We start from the raw sequence: 18402 nt of genomic DNA on the forward strand, positions 1-18402 counted from the left end.
TGATAATATGACATAATAGAAATTTAATTTTTACCACATACCTTGAAATTAATTTTCCCTCTTTTTTTATTCATAAAAATTACTATACAAATTCGTACAATGTACAAAGTTTGTTAATATAGAAATATCTATAAATAAAAATTTTAAAGAAAGATACAATTGCATATTTTAGTGAACAAGATTTGAATGTCCAACATTCACATTTAACCTATAAAAACACTTTCAGTTAACAAAGCTCTATAAAACCATCATTTGCAATTTTTCTTTCTTTTATAGTATTGTATGATGGTAAGATTGATCAAATAAAATCTTTTTGAATTAAAATCATAATTAATGTAATAAAAATCTTTTGACTATCAGACAATCACATTTGATCCTGTAAAAATGCTCCATTTGGCAAAACTATAAAATCGTCATGTGACATTTTTCAGGTTTTATATAGTATTGTTGTATGATCATGCTAACTTCGAATTCAAAAAATTCAAGTAGATTAATGTTAATTTTAAGTTGAATAAGTTCCAAAATTTGATATGAACCAAATCATAAGCTCAAAATTAGAATCATTTGTTTAACTTTGCCATGCATGTGAACCTTTATTACATCAAAATAACACGATGATCCTAGATAAACATGCCAAAACAGTCGGGTGAGCGAGCTTCAAGTAGGGTTATATTTAGGTCGAGTTAAGTTTAGATTAGGGGTCAATCCAATAGGTCACATACTTTAAATGTTTTCTTATCATTAGTATTTTTATAAAATAATATAATTTTTTTACTTACACAGAGAATATTGTTATATCATAAAAGACCAATAAACCAACTCCGGGGCTAGAACAAAAAATATTTAATCAAAATGTGAAAATATTAGATAAAAATATTTTGAGTTCTAACAATAAAATTACAATGTAGAGCTTAAAATGCCAAAATGAAACAATATCCACATTTAGGTTTCAATAGAAGTTGAGCAAGTACATTTTGGTTTTGTTCAGGTGGGGTCATGAGTCGAAATTTGGTGTTATGACTCACTAATATCGGGTTAGATTTCGACACTTTCGAGTCGAGTGAATTGACAGATTCAATCCTAAACTAAAACAAAATTTCATTACATCAATAATTAAACACATTATGTTGTTCTCACCTAAGTGGGATTTGGGAGATAAATGTACGCCTACTTCAATCATCTTTAATGTGTATCTACCGTATCTTTCAAGCCAACCCATTAAAGATTAATAACTACTTACTATATCATTAATGCCTACTTAAATTATCCTTAATGTCTATTTACCGTATCTTTAATGCTTACTCACAGTATCTTAAAATGCCTAATTACATCATCCTTAATGCCTATCTACCGTATCCTTAATGCCTACTTACATTATCCTTAAATGCCTACGTACAGTAATTAATGCCTACTTACACCATCCTTAAATGCCTACATACAATATTTTAAATGCCTACATATGATATCCTTACTGCTCACCGAGAAACTGTGCATTACTTACAATATCTTAAATGCCTACTTATAATATTCTTAATGTCCATTGAGTTTCTTACTCAACATTTTCCTTTATAGTCGACCCAATTAGAAGATTTCTCAAAGAGGCCTTTTCTCACAAGAATTTGTGATAAGTTTAATATAATTTATTATATAATCTGAAACTAAAGAACTATAAATCTTTTGCCCCGTCAAATATATCCCATTAGTCCTAGACTAGGAGACAAAAAGTTGAAGTTTCCACGCTTTCCAATTGCCATTCAAATTGACACTATGAACTACGCACCAAGACGCAACAGCCAAATCTAGCTCTACCTTAAACCAAAATTCCATGACACATTCCTTAGTTAAAGTCTAACAGCTAGTGTCAATATCCAATATTATGTATTATGGCATTTTCTTATCACACATTTTAAGCTAATGTTCAGATTTTAACTCCCCTACATCAATAACAACCAATACCACCTGCTTCAACTGCAATGTTTGACGACGCCTAAAGGTTTCGGAAGAGCCCTTTGAGCTAGGCCTCAGAAGAGAAATAGGTCACTACAACGGGTTCACTCTCAATAGACCATTTGAAAAACCCTATTAGAGTGGATGTAAAATTGTGCTCGGAGATTTATGATGGCATTACCACCTTATATGCAGCTCAGGATGTGTAGTCCACGTTATGTTATGACAAAATTTTTAACAGGTTCAAACAAACAGACACATAAATTTAGATTCATCTACATCAGAAGATTTTCTTTTCGAGATCACATAAAAAGACGCCCAAGCAAAGAAAATAAAGATAACGAACATCCAAGAATATGAAGAAGCACAGCTGAGGACAAAAGTTAACATGAAATGTTAATCATTTTCATTGTTTCCTGTGGTTCAAAATCAGGATGATCATGCACATCATGTTTTAGCATGATCATCCATCATAAACATAATTATCCTAAAAAAAGAAATCATTCCTGCGGTATAGTTCTCTAATCCACATATTGCACCTCTAATACCCTAGAAAATTAAACTTAATTTGGCTGGATTGAATCATTAACTAGCTAATACAAAGGAGGAACAGAAGTATCTATGATTTAAGAGAAGAAAAAAAAAAAAAAAAAAAAGAAGTGAAGAAAAAATAATGTTGGATATGGATTGTGAATCAAATAAATAACCTGAAAAAGCCGTTCCCTCAAATAAGGGTGTCATTGTGTTGTAGTTAGACGGTAGCCTCACCGGCACTTCAAACAAAATGATGAGTCGGGTATTCATGCTCGTACCCGTTATAGTCATAGTACAGCCTCTCCCCCTTGGCGATGTCACGGGTAGCAACTAGAAAGACGCAGCATTCCCCGTTCACATTGTACCTAACACATTTAAGATTTTGTTTCTTCCTACTTTCCCTGCATGACAAAGCACTTCAGCATCAAGAGTATTGCAGAACTAAATTTCTTTATCAAATTTTTCTGAACATTAACCTTTAGCTAAACAAAAAGTGAAAGAAACATAGGATAAGGGTTTTGTTAGTAAAGCCATTTCGGCAACATATATCTCATTATATTGCCCCAATGTCATTAATGGCCTAGGTAGGAATGGTGGTGTAGGATGACCACAACCTTTATCCTTTTTAGTGATAACAAATAAGTGTTTTAAGGGTGGTAGGAATTTGCGACTAAAGTCCTACTGAAACACAAAAAAATTAGTTGGAGTATTACATTTTACCGACCAACAGTATTCCGACTAACAAATACAATCAGAATTCAATCGGTTTAGAGGTATACCGACTAAATTCCAACTATATTGGTTAGTCACTGGAGGCGTGTTTTATGTAGTTTAAATATCATATGCTATTTTACATAAATAAAATTTGCAGATGTGATAGTGACCCATGTCCATCATAATCTGAATTATATCATTAACGACTCGTTTGGTTGTTAATAGTAATAACGAAAATGATTTGCAAGTCAAATTTTCGCAATATGTACCATTTCACTCACTTGGTGACAAAACTTTGATTTCAAAAAAATTTCATTGTTCACAATTTTATATTACCATTGAATACCACCTCTCCAAATGATAATATATAGTAAGGAATTTTGTGAGGAAAATGAGATGATTGAAGTATAACATGAATGACTATTAGACCTGTCACGAGATTTTCTTAGCAAAAATTACACTAATTTTTCATTACCATTTCCACCACCTAATACGAGAAGCATAATTCTTAAATTTTTCCTTCCTATTCTAATCAAATGTTTCATTTTTTTCTTATGTATTCACAACAAATGTCTTATTTTATTATTTGGTAATATTTTCTTTTACTTATACATAACAGGATCCAAGTATATACACAATTGCCAATAACTTATCACCTTTTTCCCTTACTCCTCCCATGTGATTCCCTAATCTTTTTCTCAAAATTGGCGCCAAATCAAATTGGAGATTTGGTTAGAATAGGAGGAAGTATCAATTATTTCTACTTCAGGTGGTTAAGATTTCTTATTTATAACTCTCAAAGATTAGGCTATATTCAACATTTTTAAAAAAACAATGGGCTTACGGAGTATGGTTGTTGATGCCATTGATAAATCGAGCAATATTTCCACGTTTATCAGGACAAATGACCAAACTGTTAGATGGATCTGTGGCAAGGAGAAGGGTCATTAAACTATCACAATCATCCTTCTCTCGGTTTTTAATGTAATCCACATCTCCGGTGTATTCTGCTATGAATGTCATATCTTTGATTGGGGCATCAGCCTGAACAGTATAACTGTACCAACATAAACACAGGCCATGTCAAGCGTCTAACCAAAAACAATGAAAAATTATATGGCTCAGATTAAGTACCCTTCACATAAGTCATAAACTACCAATAGGGGTGGGCATTCGCCTCTCCTGAACATAGCTCTGCAATGTTCTACTGTCTCAAGATCCTCTTTGGACAACACCTAAAACAAAACACAAAATAAGCATGAGAAATATGATCAAATTGTACACTGGAAATTTACCTTTGCATATTATCATATGTAAAAGTTCCCCTTATTTCAGTGGGACCAAAGATTTAAAGTTCTTTTGTTTCGACTATAATAGACTATGTTAAAATGACTGATAAAATCACAAGCACTTCTTATATATGTGAAACTGCAAATAGAGTTTGCTACCTCGGGTCAATTGAAAACGACCTCTTTGTTATCACCGATAAGGGTAAGGTTGTATTCATCTGACCCGCAAACCCCACACACGTGGGAGCCAATTTATGACGTTGGAGAAATCGAATAATGTCATTTCAATTACTCATCAAGAATAACAAGTTGCATGTAAAAAACAAGCACCTGCATTCCCCCATCTTCAAATTCTGCCTGATTAGCAGATCTTGGAGCCATCCCCGGCAAGTACATAAGCTCGTTGATGAATTCCATCTTTAGTGCAGTCAAAGCTGTAGCAAGAGAGCGCATTTGTTCCAGCCGTCGAGCAGGGTCTTCAGTTGGGAAATATGGAAGTAATCTCCTCCTTTTCTTCTTATAGCAAACTGCTGTGCTCCGTCTTCGACGCTTCTTGGAATCTGAAAAACAACTTGACACTTAAGTAGGGAATTGTGTACATTAAGCGAAACGGTAATTTTTGTGTTATTGAAATTGAGATTCGTTGCAACTTGCACGTTCTTCCTATTATGGATGTAAATTGTGTGATCAATCATGGGGCATTAGTGCCCGAGTTATTATTATTTCTTTTTCTGCTTTATGTTCAACTCTCCATTGGAAAGATATCATATAATGAATCAATCCCACAAAATATTGATTTAATTGAGATAGACCAAATATAAGATAGGACTTTTAATCATGCACTATGCCATTAAGAGGTTTCAACATTCACAGCTCACACAAGTATTTATCATAGACAAAACATCAAATGAACATTATAGGGAGTAACAAATTTTCAAATCCTCTCCAATTAAAACAGTGAATTAACACAGCAAGATCAAAGCTAATCTTGACAAACTAAAGCCCTCAGAGCTGAATGCGAAGTCTCAAAGTTCCCAACATTAGTTAAATTAGCAAATGTTATACCACATGTCGTTATTAATGTTGTTATCAAAGCTAAAGATCATTAAGTATAGAGAGAAAAACATATGACACTAAAAAAAGATGGAAATAGGAAAAAAGGGTACTTATAAGTTGTATCTTTCACAATTATGTTGTACTTATTATAGTGTACTTAAAGAAACAACTTCTACATTCTTAATTCCATAAAACTTTTGCACATATATCATTTTTTGATTGTTATAGCCTCTAATCTATCCATATATTTGCAGTTTTTGTAAAAACAGATCAGTGAGGGTAAAGATGACTTCTATATGTGCAACAACGGACTATTGACGAACCGGTGAAGTAAATAGAAAGTTATAACTCGGTGATTAACAAAAGATGCGAATATCATGAAGAAATTAGATTTACAAGTCAACACGGTGAAAATCGAGGCGAATAAAGGAGAACTGAAATATTAGTTAATGTACTCAACTCAATCTTTTATGATTAATGATTTGACATCGCTATTGTCTAACAAAGCTTAAATATTATCTTAAAAAAAAGGCATAAATACATACATACATATATATATATATATATATATATATATATATATAGGATCTAATAGGAAGAGGTTTGAAAATAAGAAGGATTGGAAGGAATTTCATCCATCAGATCTTATATCAATGGTCCATCTTGCACGCGGTTCAGAACAGAAAATAAATTGTGATGTTTTCTTAATTAATATGTGATAGTTTTTGTATAAACATGTATCACTTGAAATTGTGATGTTTTCTAAATTAATATGTGATGCTTTCTTCATAAACATGTGTTACTAGATCTTTTGGTAAGACAACTTTTTTTAAACCGTTAGATCTTAATTAATCAACGGTAGTTATTCCTTCCTATCCTTCCTATTTTCACACCCCTTCTTATTGGATCTCTCCCATATATATATATATATATATATATATATATATATATATATATATATATATATATATATATATATATATATATATATATATATATATATATATATATATATATAAAAGCCTTTTTTATGAAGGGATTGAAATATCAAAAAGGATTTGTTAAAGGCTAACACCTATAAATAAGAAAAGTAGGGTCATTTACTCATTTATATACATCAGCGTTCAATCTTATCAATTGCTCAACTTAATACATTCAAATCAAGGAAGTTAAAAGATTTCAAGTTCTAACTCAATATAAGAAAGGAGAATGATTCAAAATTCATTGCACTTCAAACATAAAGTTATAGTTAATCCAATGAATCACATAACCGAAGCATTTAATAAATGAGCCACCAACAAATCATGATACATCAAACATCTATTTACTAGGCTTAGAGGTTTCAAACTTCAATAAAGGTTTTAACTACACCCTCAGCTATATTCAACCCTAAATAGTAAAAGTTTCAAGAAATACAATGTCAAACAAACAATCTTAAGGCACTGAAGCATGTAAGTTTTATGTTAATTGATTTTGACCATTATCACTTTTAACCTACATCAATACCAAACTTGGAATGACTGATTAATAAAGTTTAGAAACACCCCACAACTTAATGGAAAACTATATAAACTTTACAATTAACCCAATAAAAACTGTAAGTATAATTGTTCTCAAACATTAACAAAAAAAACTACAAATTGTGAAGGGAAATGAATCTTTCATAAGTAATATACACGCATCATTTTCACAATTAAAGATTTCATATAAAATGGTATCGGTTATATTATTATATAAGTTATTGTTACCATATTGCACCTTTTATATCATAGATTAAACGAATGAATCAAATCTATTCGTAATCTGTAACCCTCTCATTGACCTTGAAATTAATCGTTAGTAACTTCATACAGCCTGATTTGGATAGTTCATTCTTGCAATCACGGTAAATTATTAATAACCTCAAAAGTATTTATATAAGTATGTTAACTAAGATTTCGTGTATTAAATTTTCAAGTATATATCATTTCACTTGCAAACACATTTTAAACAATACCTAAATGATCTTCAATTAGAAGCATTGAGACAAGATGTTTTTGAATTCTTTATTTTAATATAAGATTATTTTTTAATTTATTGAAAATCATAAATAAAATTCATTACTTTCATACTCTCATGCAAATTATTTTAATGTACCATTTAATATCTTTATTTTGTTAACATACATATGTACATTTATCATCCAAACACTTTAGTCATAGTAAGATAACCCAACAACATTCTTGTTATCTTACACTTTATAAGGTCTTAGCTAATGTTTTATACTCCCATTTCTACTTGTTGCTCTAAGCAACACTCACACATTGCTTACCAAAGGTTTATAATGAATAAAGACTCTAATCCCATTCATAATATTAGTTCAAAATAAATTTAGGCAAAAATAATCAAAATTCCATAATAACATTCACTTTGAATTGTACCATACATTTAAAAACCAATGGTACATACATTTGTACAAGTATCATATGATTTTCTAATGATTTGCTAAATTTCTCAATAATGGCAATTCTCAAATCAAAAAAAAGCTAATTCTGTTCTATTTTGTACAATTTTTGGGTCACATTGAGTGATCAAGATTTCAAAAGGCAGATTAGTTTAGGAATTATATTACATATATAAAAACAACAATCAATGCAAAAACTAAAATTATAAACAACCATTACCTTGTGAAGGAGGATTAAACTCGATATTAATACCCTTGCACTTCTGAATTTTAAAAAAGTCTATAATCTTCTTTTGTGATAAACCTAAAAACAATTTGAACAAACACCAAAAAAACAAAATTATTAGTACCAAATCAACAACAGAAAAACATGCATGATCAAAGCACAAAATGTGATTAATTAATAACAAAAATAAAGACGAGAAGTTCCCTACTTCTTACACGTGGCTGACCGGAACAACTTGGGCACAACCAGGATCCGATAGGAACCCGAACCACAACGGGTCTAACACATCTCATATGAAATCCTTTATCACACTTATCACACAATAACAGTTCCCATTCAAATTCTCCTAAACCACATTCTTCACAATTAATATTCGAGTAATCTTCTTTTTCTACAACAGCATATTTTGCCTTTGCCAATATTTCCTCCATTGTTTTATACTTTTTCTCTCTTACTTTCAACACCGGAGAAGTTTCCGGGGAAAACGCCGCTGTTCGATGAATTGATCCTTTAAAAGGAAACAGCTTCTGGGTTGAGCTAAAAGGTACCATTTTTAATTGGGTTGATATTGGATTTTGATTTTAAGGTCTTTTAAAATGGTGGGTGGGAAAAAATTTGGTTCAATTTTGGGTGAATTTTGAGAGAGAGAAGAATTGAGGTGGGTTTTTGGTGGTGAAATTGATGATGGTAAGGAATTGCATTGTAAAGGTAAGGAAAATGGTTATATTTGCTTTTGGTAGTGATGTTATTGAAGAGGAAAAATTCATGGGTTTTTGGGATTTTTGGGATTTTTGGATGGTAATTGGCAAGTTTGAATAACTTTTCTTGTCTTTTTTTGGGTATTACTCTTTATATTGTGTATTGAGTTTTAGCCGTTGAATTACTTGTATGTTTATTGTTGGGTGTAAATTGCTAGGAAGTGAAAGATACAAGAAAAAATTTTACATCAATTACATTTTTATAAATAAATAAATAAATAAATAAATGGGAGTTCTAGGGAAGGTAATTGTTAAGTGGCACTACATGGAAAAGGAAAACCAATTATGGATTCTATAGTTTATGTTTTAAATTTGCACAAATTCTCATACACAAAAGTAGTTTTGTAAGCGACAATCTTATTTTGGAACGATATTAATGGTCTTAACCCAAATTCAAGAACTAAAAACACATTTGTAAAAATTAATTTTAACCTAAAAGTAATTAAATTTGACATTAAAGTAATTAAGTATAACATTAAATCGGACAATTTTAACTTGATAATTAATTAATTTAAAATAATCAATTACAACCTTAAAATAATCAATTTAAAGCTTATAGTACTAAATTACAGGTCATCACATGTACACTAAACAATTATAACTTAAAATCTTAAACGAGTTCATTATAACTTAAAATCTTAAACGAGTTCATTATAACATTAAAGTGATCCTTGATAATCCTAAAGTGATGAATTCTGATCTTTATATAATAAATTATAAATCATCAGTTATAACTTTTTAAGGTCGAAATTGATGACTTTAAGAAGATCATTATTGATCCATTTAAGATTATATACTTTAAGGAAATGCTTGGATCGGATGTAAATATTTAAAGGGGTGAAAAAAGTCAAAGTAAGAAAATAAAGTTGATAAATGAGAAATTAGTGAAATTATTGTTGTGGAGGTAGAAGAATGGTTGCAAAGTGATGAAAAAGGGAGCTCTCAATTTTGTGGGGTAAATATATATCCTATGGGAGGGTGGGGGAATGTATTACCTCCATATTAGGAGAAATTATCTTCGTTTTCCTTCATTATTTTTAATTCATGTTCATTTTTCCTTCTTAACAACTATCTCAACTACTTTAAATGCATCTGTATTTGCTTTCATTTATTAGTTTGACTTTATTTCTCCCTTAAATATTTACACTCGATCCAAGCATGTCCTAAGTTGACATTTAGCACTTTAATGTAAAAATTGATCACTTTTAGGTCAAAATTAAATTTATTTTTTTGATCATTTATAACTTTTTAAAAACATCAATTTTGACCTTAAAGTTATTAATTATGACTTTAAATTGATCAATTAATGATAGTGCATTGTAAACGATTATAATGGGGTCGATTGGGCTACTCTTGTATGAATAGTCTCACGGTAAGGCGGACTCTCGCATGACCTGTTGATTCTCAAATATGACGGTCTCACGATAAACTACTTCTATTGAAATAACCCAATGTACAATTATTGTTTTTATCTTGAGTTTAAGCTTGATCATCATCATGAACTAGATATACAACAACGGGGGAAAACAAATTAAACCCGAAATCTCCAGGTTGCATATATATGGCAAGAAATTTATTAGCCATTCCAATTACTATTGTTGCATCCAAGTCAGTTTTTAGCTTAGGAGGTAGAATGCTTACTATGTATAGAGTTTCTCTTCAACTAGAACTACTGAGGCTTTAATCACTTCTCGTAGCTGCTATCTGGTTATAATATAAGGTAAACTTATCATTTATTTGAATGCAAATAATTTGAACTTCAATTTGTTAAAAGTATGTTCAATTTTGTGATTTTTTTTATGTCGGTAGATCTAGTTGAAAATGGATTAGAGATTGATCTTTAACCAATGCCTAATAAAGAAGCTAACAAAGAGTTAGAAAAAGAAGATGGAGACGAAGATGAAGAAGAAGAAGAAGAAGAAGAAGAAGAAGAAAATGAAGGTGAGAAAGAAGATGAAGATGAAGAAAAAAAAGAACACGAAGATGAAGCATTTGACCAGTTTGATATTTAACATGTTCTTTAGTTTTGTACTCTTAATATTTAAATTATTATATTATTTTGAGTCATTTGGATATCGCTTTTGTTGTATGATGCATTTTAAAAAGACTTTTTAATGTTTTTTTATGTTGAATTATTATTATTATTTGATCATCTAAATATTGTCTTGCTATTTTATCGTGATTTGGCTAGAGGCTCTAGTAAATAATTTTTGAAAAAAAAAATTATATTAACCATTTTCATATTCGATGATAAAATAAGAAATCTCACAAAATTTTTTTAGTTAACCCAAAAAAAAATAAAATGGTAACTCGTTGGGTCAATCTGAACCGGCCCAAAACCGTTAGTCATTCGACTCGAAACTGACTCGATCTGAAACTAACCCGACCTGAAACTGACTCGAACAAAACTGATCTGACCCGATATCCGATCGGTCGACTGTTTTTCCAAGTCTACTTATCACCTAAAGTTATCACTTATAGTTCTAAATAGATCATTTTATGTTGTCCTAGAGTGATCACTTATAAGTTATAACCTTAAAGTGATCAATTAAAATCTTAAAGTGATCAATTATAGAAATGAGCTAACTATATGGATTTGTCTCATGGTGAGACGATCTCATATAAGACTTGGTGTAAAATTTGTTATTCCTCCTATTCGCTATTGTTGGTTATGTTCAAAATATTATATACTCCCATTGTTCCCTAATGAATTTCACACAAGGAATGTTCACGGGAATTAAGAAAAATAGAATCCGTTAGATAGTGGATATATAATTTTATTGAATAATAAATTTGATGGAGTAAAATTGAAGACCATAAACAGTAAAACAAAATATTTAAAGAAAGTTAGTGGAAGAAATATGGGAACCACAACTAATAAAAAACCAAATCCTTAAAAATTGTCACCTTTTTCATTATGTCATCACCTTTTTCAATGAAACTACTAAAATTCCCTTAAATCTAATTTTCGTTATAAAATAACCATTATTATTATTAAAATCAAACTATTAATAAATTAAAATAAAAAATATTAGTCTTAAAAAAGAAAACAATTTTAAAAATCGAAAAATAAACCTAGTCGCACGTTTTGTGATGAAATTAGATCCATGTTCACTCTTTTTATCATAACTTTTGATAACAAAATCACGTTAATGCAATATTTGTGACATTAGAACCTAGACTTCAATATCTTTCCAATGATATATTATATGCCTAATTCCAATAACCGAGTGAGAACTGACGATCGTTTAAATTTTGCTTATACCGAAATTCGATACATGTTCAATCTTTTGGTCATAACTTTTTATAGAAAAATTTTATTAATGAAAGGTTTTAGGTATTAGAAACTAGACTTCTAAAGCTTTCAACCGATACATTATATGCCCAATTCCGATAATTGAGCGAGAAATGACAATCGTAAACACGCGACTCCACCGCGATCCGATCACGTGTTTTACGCGACTAGATGTACTAAAAATCACTGCAAACTTTAAACGGTCCTCATTTCTCGGTCGGTTATCGGAATTGAGCATGTAATATGTCGTTGAAAAGATCTTGAAGATTTAGTTTCTAATGCTCCAAACTTTGCATTAATTAGATTTTTTTTTAACAAGTTATGGTTAAAAGATTGAACGTGTATCAAATTTTACCACAAGAAAACTTTAAACAATCATCATTTCTCGCTCGGTTATTGGAATTGGATATATAAAATATTATTGGAAAGATCTTGAAGCCTAGGTTTTAAGACCGCAACATTGCATTAATGTGATTTTTTCTATTAAGTTATGGCCAAATGAGTGAACATGTATCAATTTTCAACACAATCAATTTTTTTAAATTAATGATTGTTATCAATGCTTAGAATCATTTTGGTGATCATTTTCTTTTTCCATAGTGTTTCGATATTGAATTTTAGTTTAGAGAGTTTTATAGAGAGAGGTTAAAGAGATAAAGTTTTGAAATTTCAATAAGGGCAATATCAGAATTTCAATATATAATGGGTGGCAAAACAATAAAAAAGACGGCGACTTTTAATAATGCCCAAAAGCCCAATATTTTTTATAAAGTTAATGCGAAATATGTGGGGAACATAAGACATATAAAAATGTTAAAATAAAGTTAATGCTGAATTCAAATATTGTACTAAGTCAAAAAAAAAATAAAAAGATGAAGCTAATATTATGCAACGGCTAGTATGGGGCACCACTATATATATAAAGCTTCATCAACACTTGAAGAACTACATTATTACATACGCTTATCTATTAAGTCTCTTTTAATTTTTAACATCTAGAATTAAGTCAAGAATTGTAATTTGTTCTTCATTTATTTTCTAACTCTCATCAATTGTAGTAAGTCTTAGAGTTTTAATAGAGTTAGATTAAATTTTTTATTTACGCTTCAAACTTAGAATACTTTTGAATGTATTCGATTATTGTCTCTAGTTCGAGCATGGGATTTATCTTTTTTAAAGAGAGAATTTGTAGACCGGTCTTCAAGGGGAAGAAATTGGTGAGAGAAGATAGAGAGATCTTCTGAGTGGTCTATGTTCCAATTAAAAAAAGTGGTTCGAATACTAAGGGTTGACAAGGAACCTATAGACGGGGGGAGTAGGCTATTGATAGCTGAACCTCGATAACAGTTAATGTGTTTTGTCTATATTTAGATTACGTACTTTAGTATCATTCTTTTATTAGTTTTAATATCGGCCTAAGAACAATTTTCAATAAATAGTTTGAAGCACCTCTCAAGCTCTTGAACGAATCGTCAAACATAAAATTTCCATCCGTCATACTCTTTATTCACCCCGCCCTCTAGAAACTTCTCATCAACTTTCAATTGGTATCAAAGCTGAGTCTCACGTGTGAGGATTAAATATGTTGTGATGGATCCGATAGGAGAAGGTTTATTTGCCCAAGGTCGTTCGTGTTCTAGACCTCCCTTATTTTGTGGAGCAAAATTATCACATTGGAAAACATGATTAAGATGTTCGTGATAGATCAAGACATGGAGCTATGGGATATTACCACTAAAACACCGAGAGTTCCTATGAAAAGGGATAGCGCTAGAAACGATGTTCAAAATTTTGAATACGAATACACTCAAAGTGATTTGGAAGCTATGTCCAAAAACTATAGAGCCATAAATCATTATCTTGTGCTCTAAATGGTACTGAATTTAATAGAGTTTCATCATGTACGATTGCCAAGAAAATTTGGCATAAATTGGTCGTGACATACGAATGAACAAGCCAAGTCAAGGAGACAAAGATTAACATCCTTATGCACTTGTACAAAATGTTCAAAATGAAAAAGGATGAGAATATTAATGAGATGTTTACTCGTTTTACTTTAATTACTAATAGTTTTAATTCTCTTCGTAAAACTTTATCTAATGCAAAGAAGGTTCAGAAGGTGCTGAGATGTCTTCCAAGATCGAAATGGAGAACGTGAACTTACCCTCGTACATGATGAAAATGACATCATACCATCCATGATGATTTGAGAGCGCTTCTACTTGATGATCTTTTTGGAAAACTCACTAATCATGAACTTACCTTCCTTGATGACGGAGAAACTCACATCATACTATCCATGAAGAACCTTGCACTTAAGGAAAAGAAACGTAAAGAAACCTCAAGTGAGAATGCAAAAAGTCATGATGAGGAAGATCCTTTCGATCTAATTGCAAGAGGACTAGAAGGTATAATGAAGATAAGAAAAAGATTCAAAAAATATAAGTGAAAGAACAACTACAAAGGTAAGTCCTCTAGTAGTAATAAAACTAACAAACTTGCTTGCTTTGAATGTGGATCAACAAAGCATCTCATGACATATTGTCCTAAAAATTAGAAAAAATATTAAAGAGGGACTTGAAGAAGCAAGCAATGGTTGCAAAGTAAAGTGACTCGGACAGTCAAGTGAATTGGATAAACAAGCCCACTTGTGTTTTATGGCTAATAGTGATCAAGTGAACGAGGAAGAACACAACTCTAAGGAGATATTAGACTTTCTTAACTCTTTTAGTAAAGATGAATTGGTTAAAGCTCTTTTTAATATGTTTCAAATTGAACAAATATTAAAAGGTGAAAAGAAAATATTAGAAGATAGAATACGCCACTATGCTGAAGGTTGTGAAGATCTTATAAAGAAAAATGATACGTTTATGGCTGAGAAAATATAGTTTAGCAAATTTTTTAAGGTCTTAAAAAAACTAAATATCATCCAAATGAAACAACTCGTTGAACTCCAGAATAAGAATTATTCGCTTGAGACGAAACTCAAGACTATAACGTCAGAGTCTGAGAAAAATCAACAAACCGTGAGTAAGTTAAATGATTTAGAAGTTAAGTTTGTTAAAATGTTGACTCCTCAAAAAGCACCAACTAATAAACGTGGTATAGGTTTTAACAATGCTAATGACTATAAGAATCATACCACCTTTGTAATACCCCATTAATATTGACACATAATAATAATAATAATAATAATAATAATAATAATAATAATAATAATAATAATAATAATAATAAATAATCAAGAATGATTGATGATAACTATTAACTATTCATGAATTAGAAGAGAAGGATGAGGAGTCATGTGCTTATGGGTGGTTGTGTAGAGTTATGGCCATCAATAGATTAAACTTTTCATTTCTAAATTATTATACAAAAATTTCAGATTTTTGTAAGGTGTAGTACACCACTCAATGCAAAGTAGTAACACCAAAGTGGTAGGAGCATTTATCCATAAAACCTTCATGAAGAATATATATTCTTACACCAAAAACTCTTCATGTCTCCTTGGAATACAAAGAAGAATTCAGAAATTTATATCCCTTAATTTTAATGAAAATTGTGAATAAACCCTTCATTCACCCTAATAATCCCTATTTAAACACCACACCAAGACCTTTTAATCTCATTTCATCAAAACATCAAAGCAAACAAATTTCATAAATACTTTAGAGAGCTTGTGAGAGTGTGGGTGTTTAGTGCAAAGGAAAAAGAGCATATAGAAGGTTTTAGCTTATATTCACTTTGGAATTTTTATAATCAATTCATATCAATCCCATCTTTGAACTTGGTTCATAAGAGGTGAGTAAATGCTTTGAATTGAAGCTTTTGTAAGTTGAACGTGCCAATAAGGTACTTCACGCTTAGACTTTGCATGACTATGCAATTGTCATTATGAAGTAATGTAATTTCATTCAATTGTGTGATATTATATATCACTTAAGGATTTACACACACCGAATAATTGGAAATGAGTTAAATAGAAATTTGAGGATGGTTGTTATTATTGCCCACATAGGTTGTATATGGGATTTGGATACCCTCATTATGGAATTTTGTGCTCATGGAAGGGTATGCATACTCTTACCTTGAAAATCCCGTTAAATTTTTGGGCAACATCTTGGTGAGGAAGTTGCCTTGGGATTAGCTCTCCCATGTGTATTCTTCCAATATTTTACTTTGGTGACCCCAACAACAGGCAACGCCATAATTTGGGAATTTGGATAATGGGTTAATCGAGCGACGAATTAGCCTTTGTATGCTAAGATGAACGCATTGCTTGATTGACTATTCATTATTCATGTATTAAGTCTTTGACGTGTGCGTTGCTCTTTGAACGTGTGATGATATTGTCGTGATGACAACTAGCAGAGTGATTGATAGGTGGGGAGTTAAGAGGTGCGTGTGAGATGGCTAATTGGAAAACACTGTCCTTACTAGTCTCTTATTATGCCAATAGTTGAAAACTTTCAAACACTAGTTTTATTATAACGAGGCCACGAGGCTCTCAAGTTGTAAGACTTTTTATTTTATTCTTTGCTGCAATTTAGTTAAAGATTTTGAACCTTATTTCTTTATCCTTAAGAACATAATCAATCTTTGACTAGTTCTTTATTTTCCGAGTTCCTACTCGGAGTTTATAATCTTATGTAAATATCAGGGTTGTCTTTATTCGGACTATTACAATGTTTGTCAAAAGCTCAACTAAATACCAGCAAGTGCCCTGTTGCTCTCATTGTTGTAAGGAAGGACATCTTAAATTTACATGTCCTTACAGACGTAAGGATAGCTATATTATCAAGAACACCTTTCCTCTTGAGCTACGTGAACAGGTGAGGTAAATATAGGTTCCGATGGGAACAAGACCACCTAACATGGTTCATCCCGAGTATGCACCTAAATTTGTAACTTGGTCCGCTAAGTAAGGTTGAGAAAGGTTAATTTTTGTTTTATAGGTAAAACAAAAGTGGATCTTAGATAGTGATGTTCAAGACATATGAATTGCAAAGTCTTGTTATTTTCAAAAATAAATAAAAAAATGTAACAGTTCTATTACTCTAAGCCACAAAGCTAAATGCAAGATATTAGGTATCGGTAAGGATTCTTCGAAATTTATTGATAATGTTTATTTGGTTCATGGCTTGAAATTAAATTTGTTAAGAATTTCTCAATTATGTGATAAAGGCAATCAAGTAATATTTGATAAAGAAAAATGTGTTGTTAAAATCATAACACGAGAGATATATTCATTACAGCTCTAAGACATGATAATGTTTATGCTTTACATATTAACAAAATTGCAGTTCTAGATTTGAAGTGTTCAAAGGTCATAACGGATGATCGATCCAAAGTAATGGCATAGAAGGCTTGGCCACATCAATATGCGCATCATGCATGAAGTAACAAATAAAGATCTGGTCAAGGGACTTCCATTCCTTGACTACAAGCACAGTCCTTCATGTGATGCATGTTTGAGGTAAATAATTAAGAAGTTCATTTAAACTGAAAAAAAATGGTAAGCACTACTAGACCATGTGAAATTTTACAAGCACATTGATCTATATAGACCAATGCATGTAAGGAGCATAAGAGGTAAATCCTATGTACTTGTTACATATGATGATTTTTCTAGATTTACGTGGGTTGATTTTTTAAAGAAAAAAGGATACGCTTTAAAGTCGTTCTCAAATCGTTGTAAAGAGATGCAACGTGTAACACCCCGTAATTTATTGGGTTTAAGAAAATAATAAAATAAAATAAAATAAATATGTATTATTAAATTATATTATTTTACATAGATAATTATAAGAAATAAAGTGAGTTAAATTTTAACGGTAACGAGTTTTATCGCGTATGAGGTTATCGCGATGTTTCTTTTCTGTTTTAACAATAATATAATAATTATTTAATTAACTAATTAAAAAAAATAATATATAGGGAAAATAGAGGGGTGGCCAGTTGTGTGCATGGGAGGAGTCTTGTAACTCCTCTCATAATTGTGCATTATAGCACAATTATGGTCTTGTTTTAAATTGCCTATTAATTCATAAGCCTCTTTGAAATTTCATAACTTTTCCAATTGTCTCAAGAGCCACAAAAAAATTCTGAAAAATCCTTTTCCTTTGTTCCTTGTTCTCGGC

The 18402-nt window shown here is 30.9% G+C and overlaps 1 protein-coding gene across 1 annotated transcript; it reads right to left on the bottom strand.

The window, feature by feature from the left end:
* Positions 1 to 1252: 1252 nt before the first annotated feature.
* LOC130821252 (probable Histone-lysine N-methyltransferase ATXR5) lies at positions 1253 to 9022 on the bottom strand. Its single transcript, XM_057686938.1, has 6 exons — positions 8418 to 9022; positions 8204 to 8287; positions 4815 to 5044; positions 4330 to 4430; positions 4040 to 4252; positions 1253 to 2882 (listed from the first exon to the last, which is right to left on the bottom strand). Exons 1-6 carry the CDS (start codon positions 8758 to 8760, stop codon positions 2723 to 2725), a joined length of 1131 nt encoding a protein of 376 aa, XP_057542921.1. The 5' UTR covers positions 8761 to 9022; the 3' UTR covers positions 1253 to 2722.
* Between the last annotated feature and the right edge of the window lie 9380 nt (positions 9023 to 18402).

Source organism: Amaranthus tricolor, chromosome 8 (assembly GCF_026212465.1).
Source record: "Amaranthus tricolor cultivar Red isolate AtriRed21 chromosome 8, ASM2621246v1, whole genome shotgun sequence".
NCBI classification, from domain to species: Eukaryota; Viridiplantae; Streptophyta; class Magnoliopsida; order Caryophyllales; family Amaranthaceae; genus Amaranthus; species Amaranthus tricolor.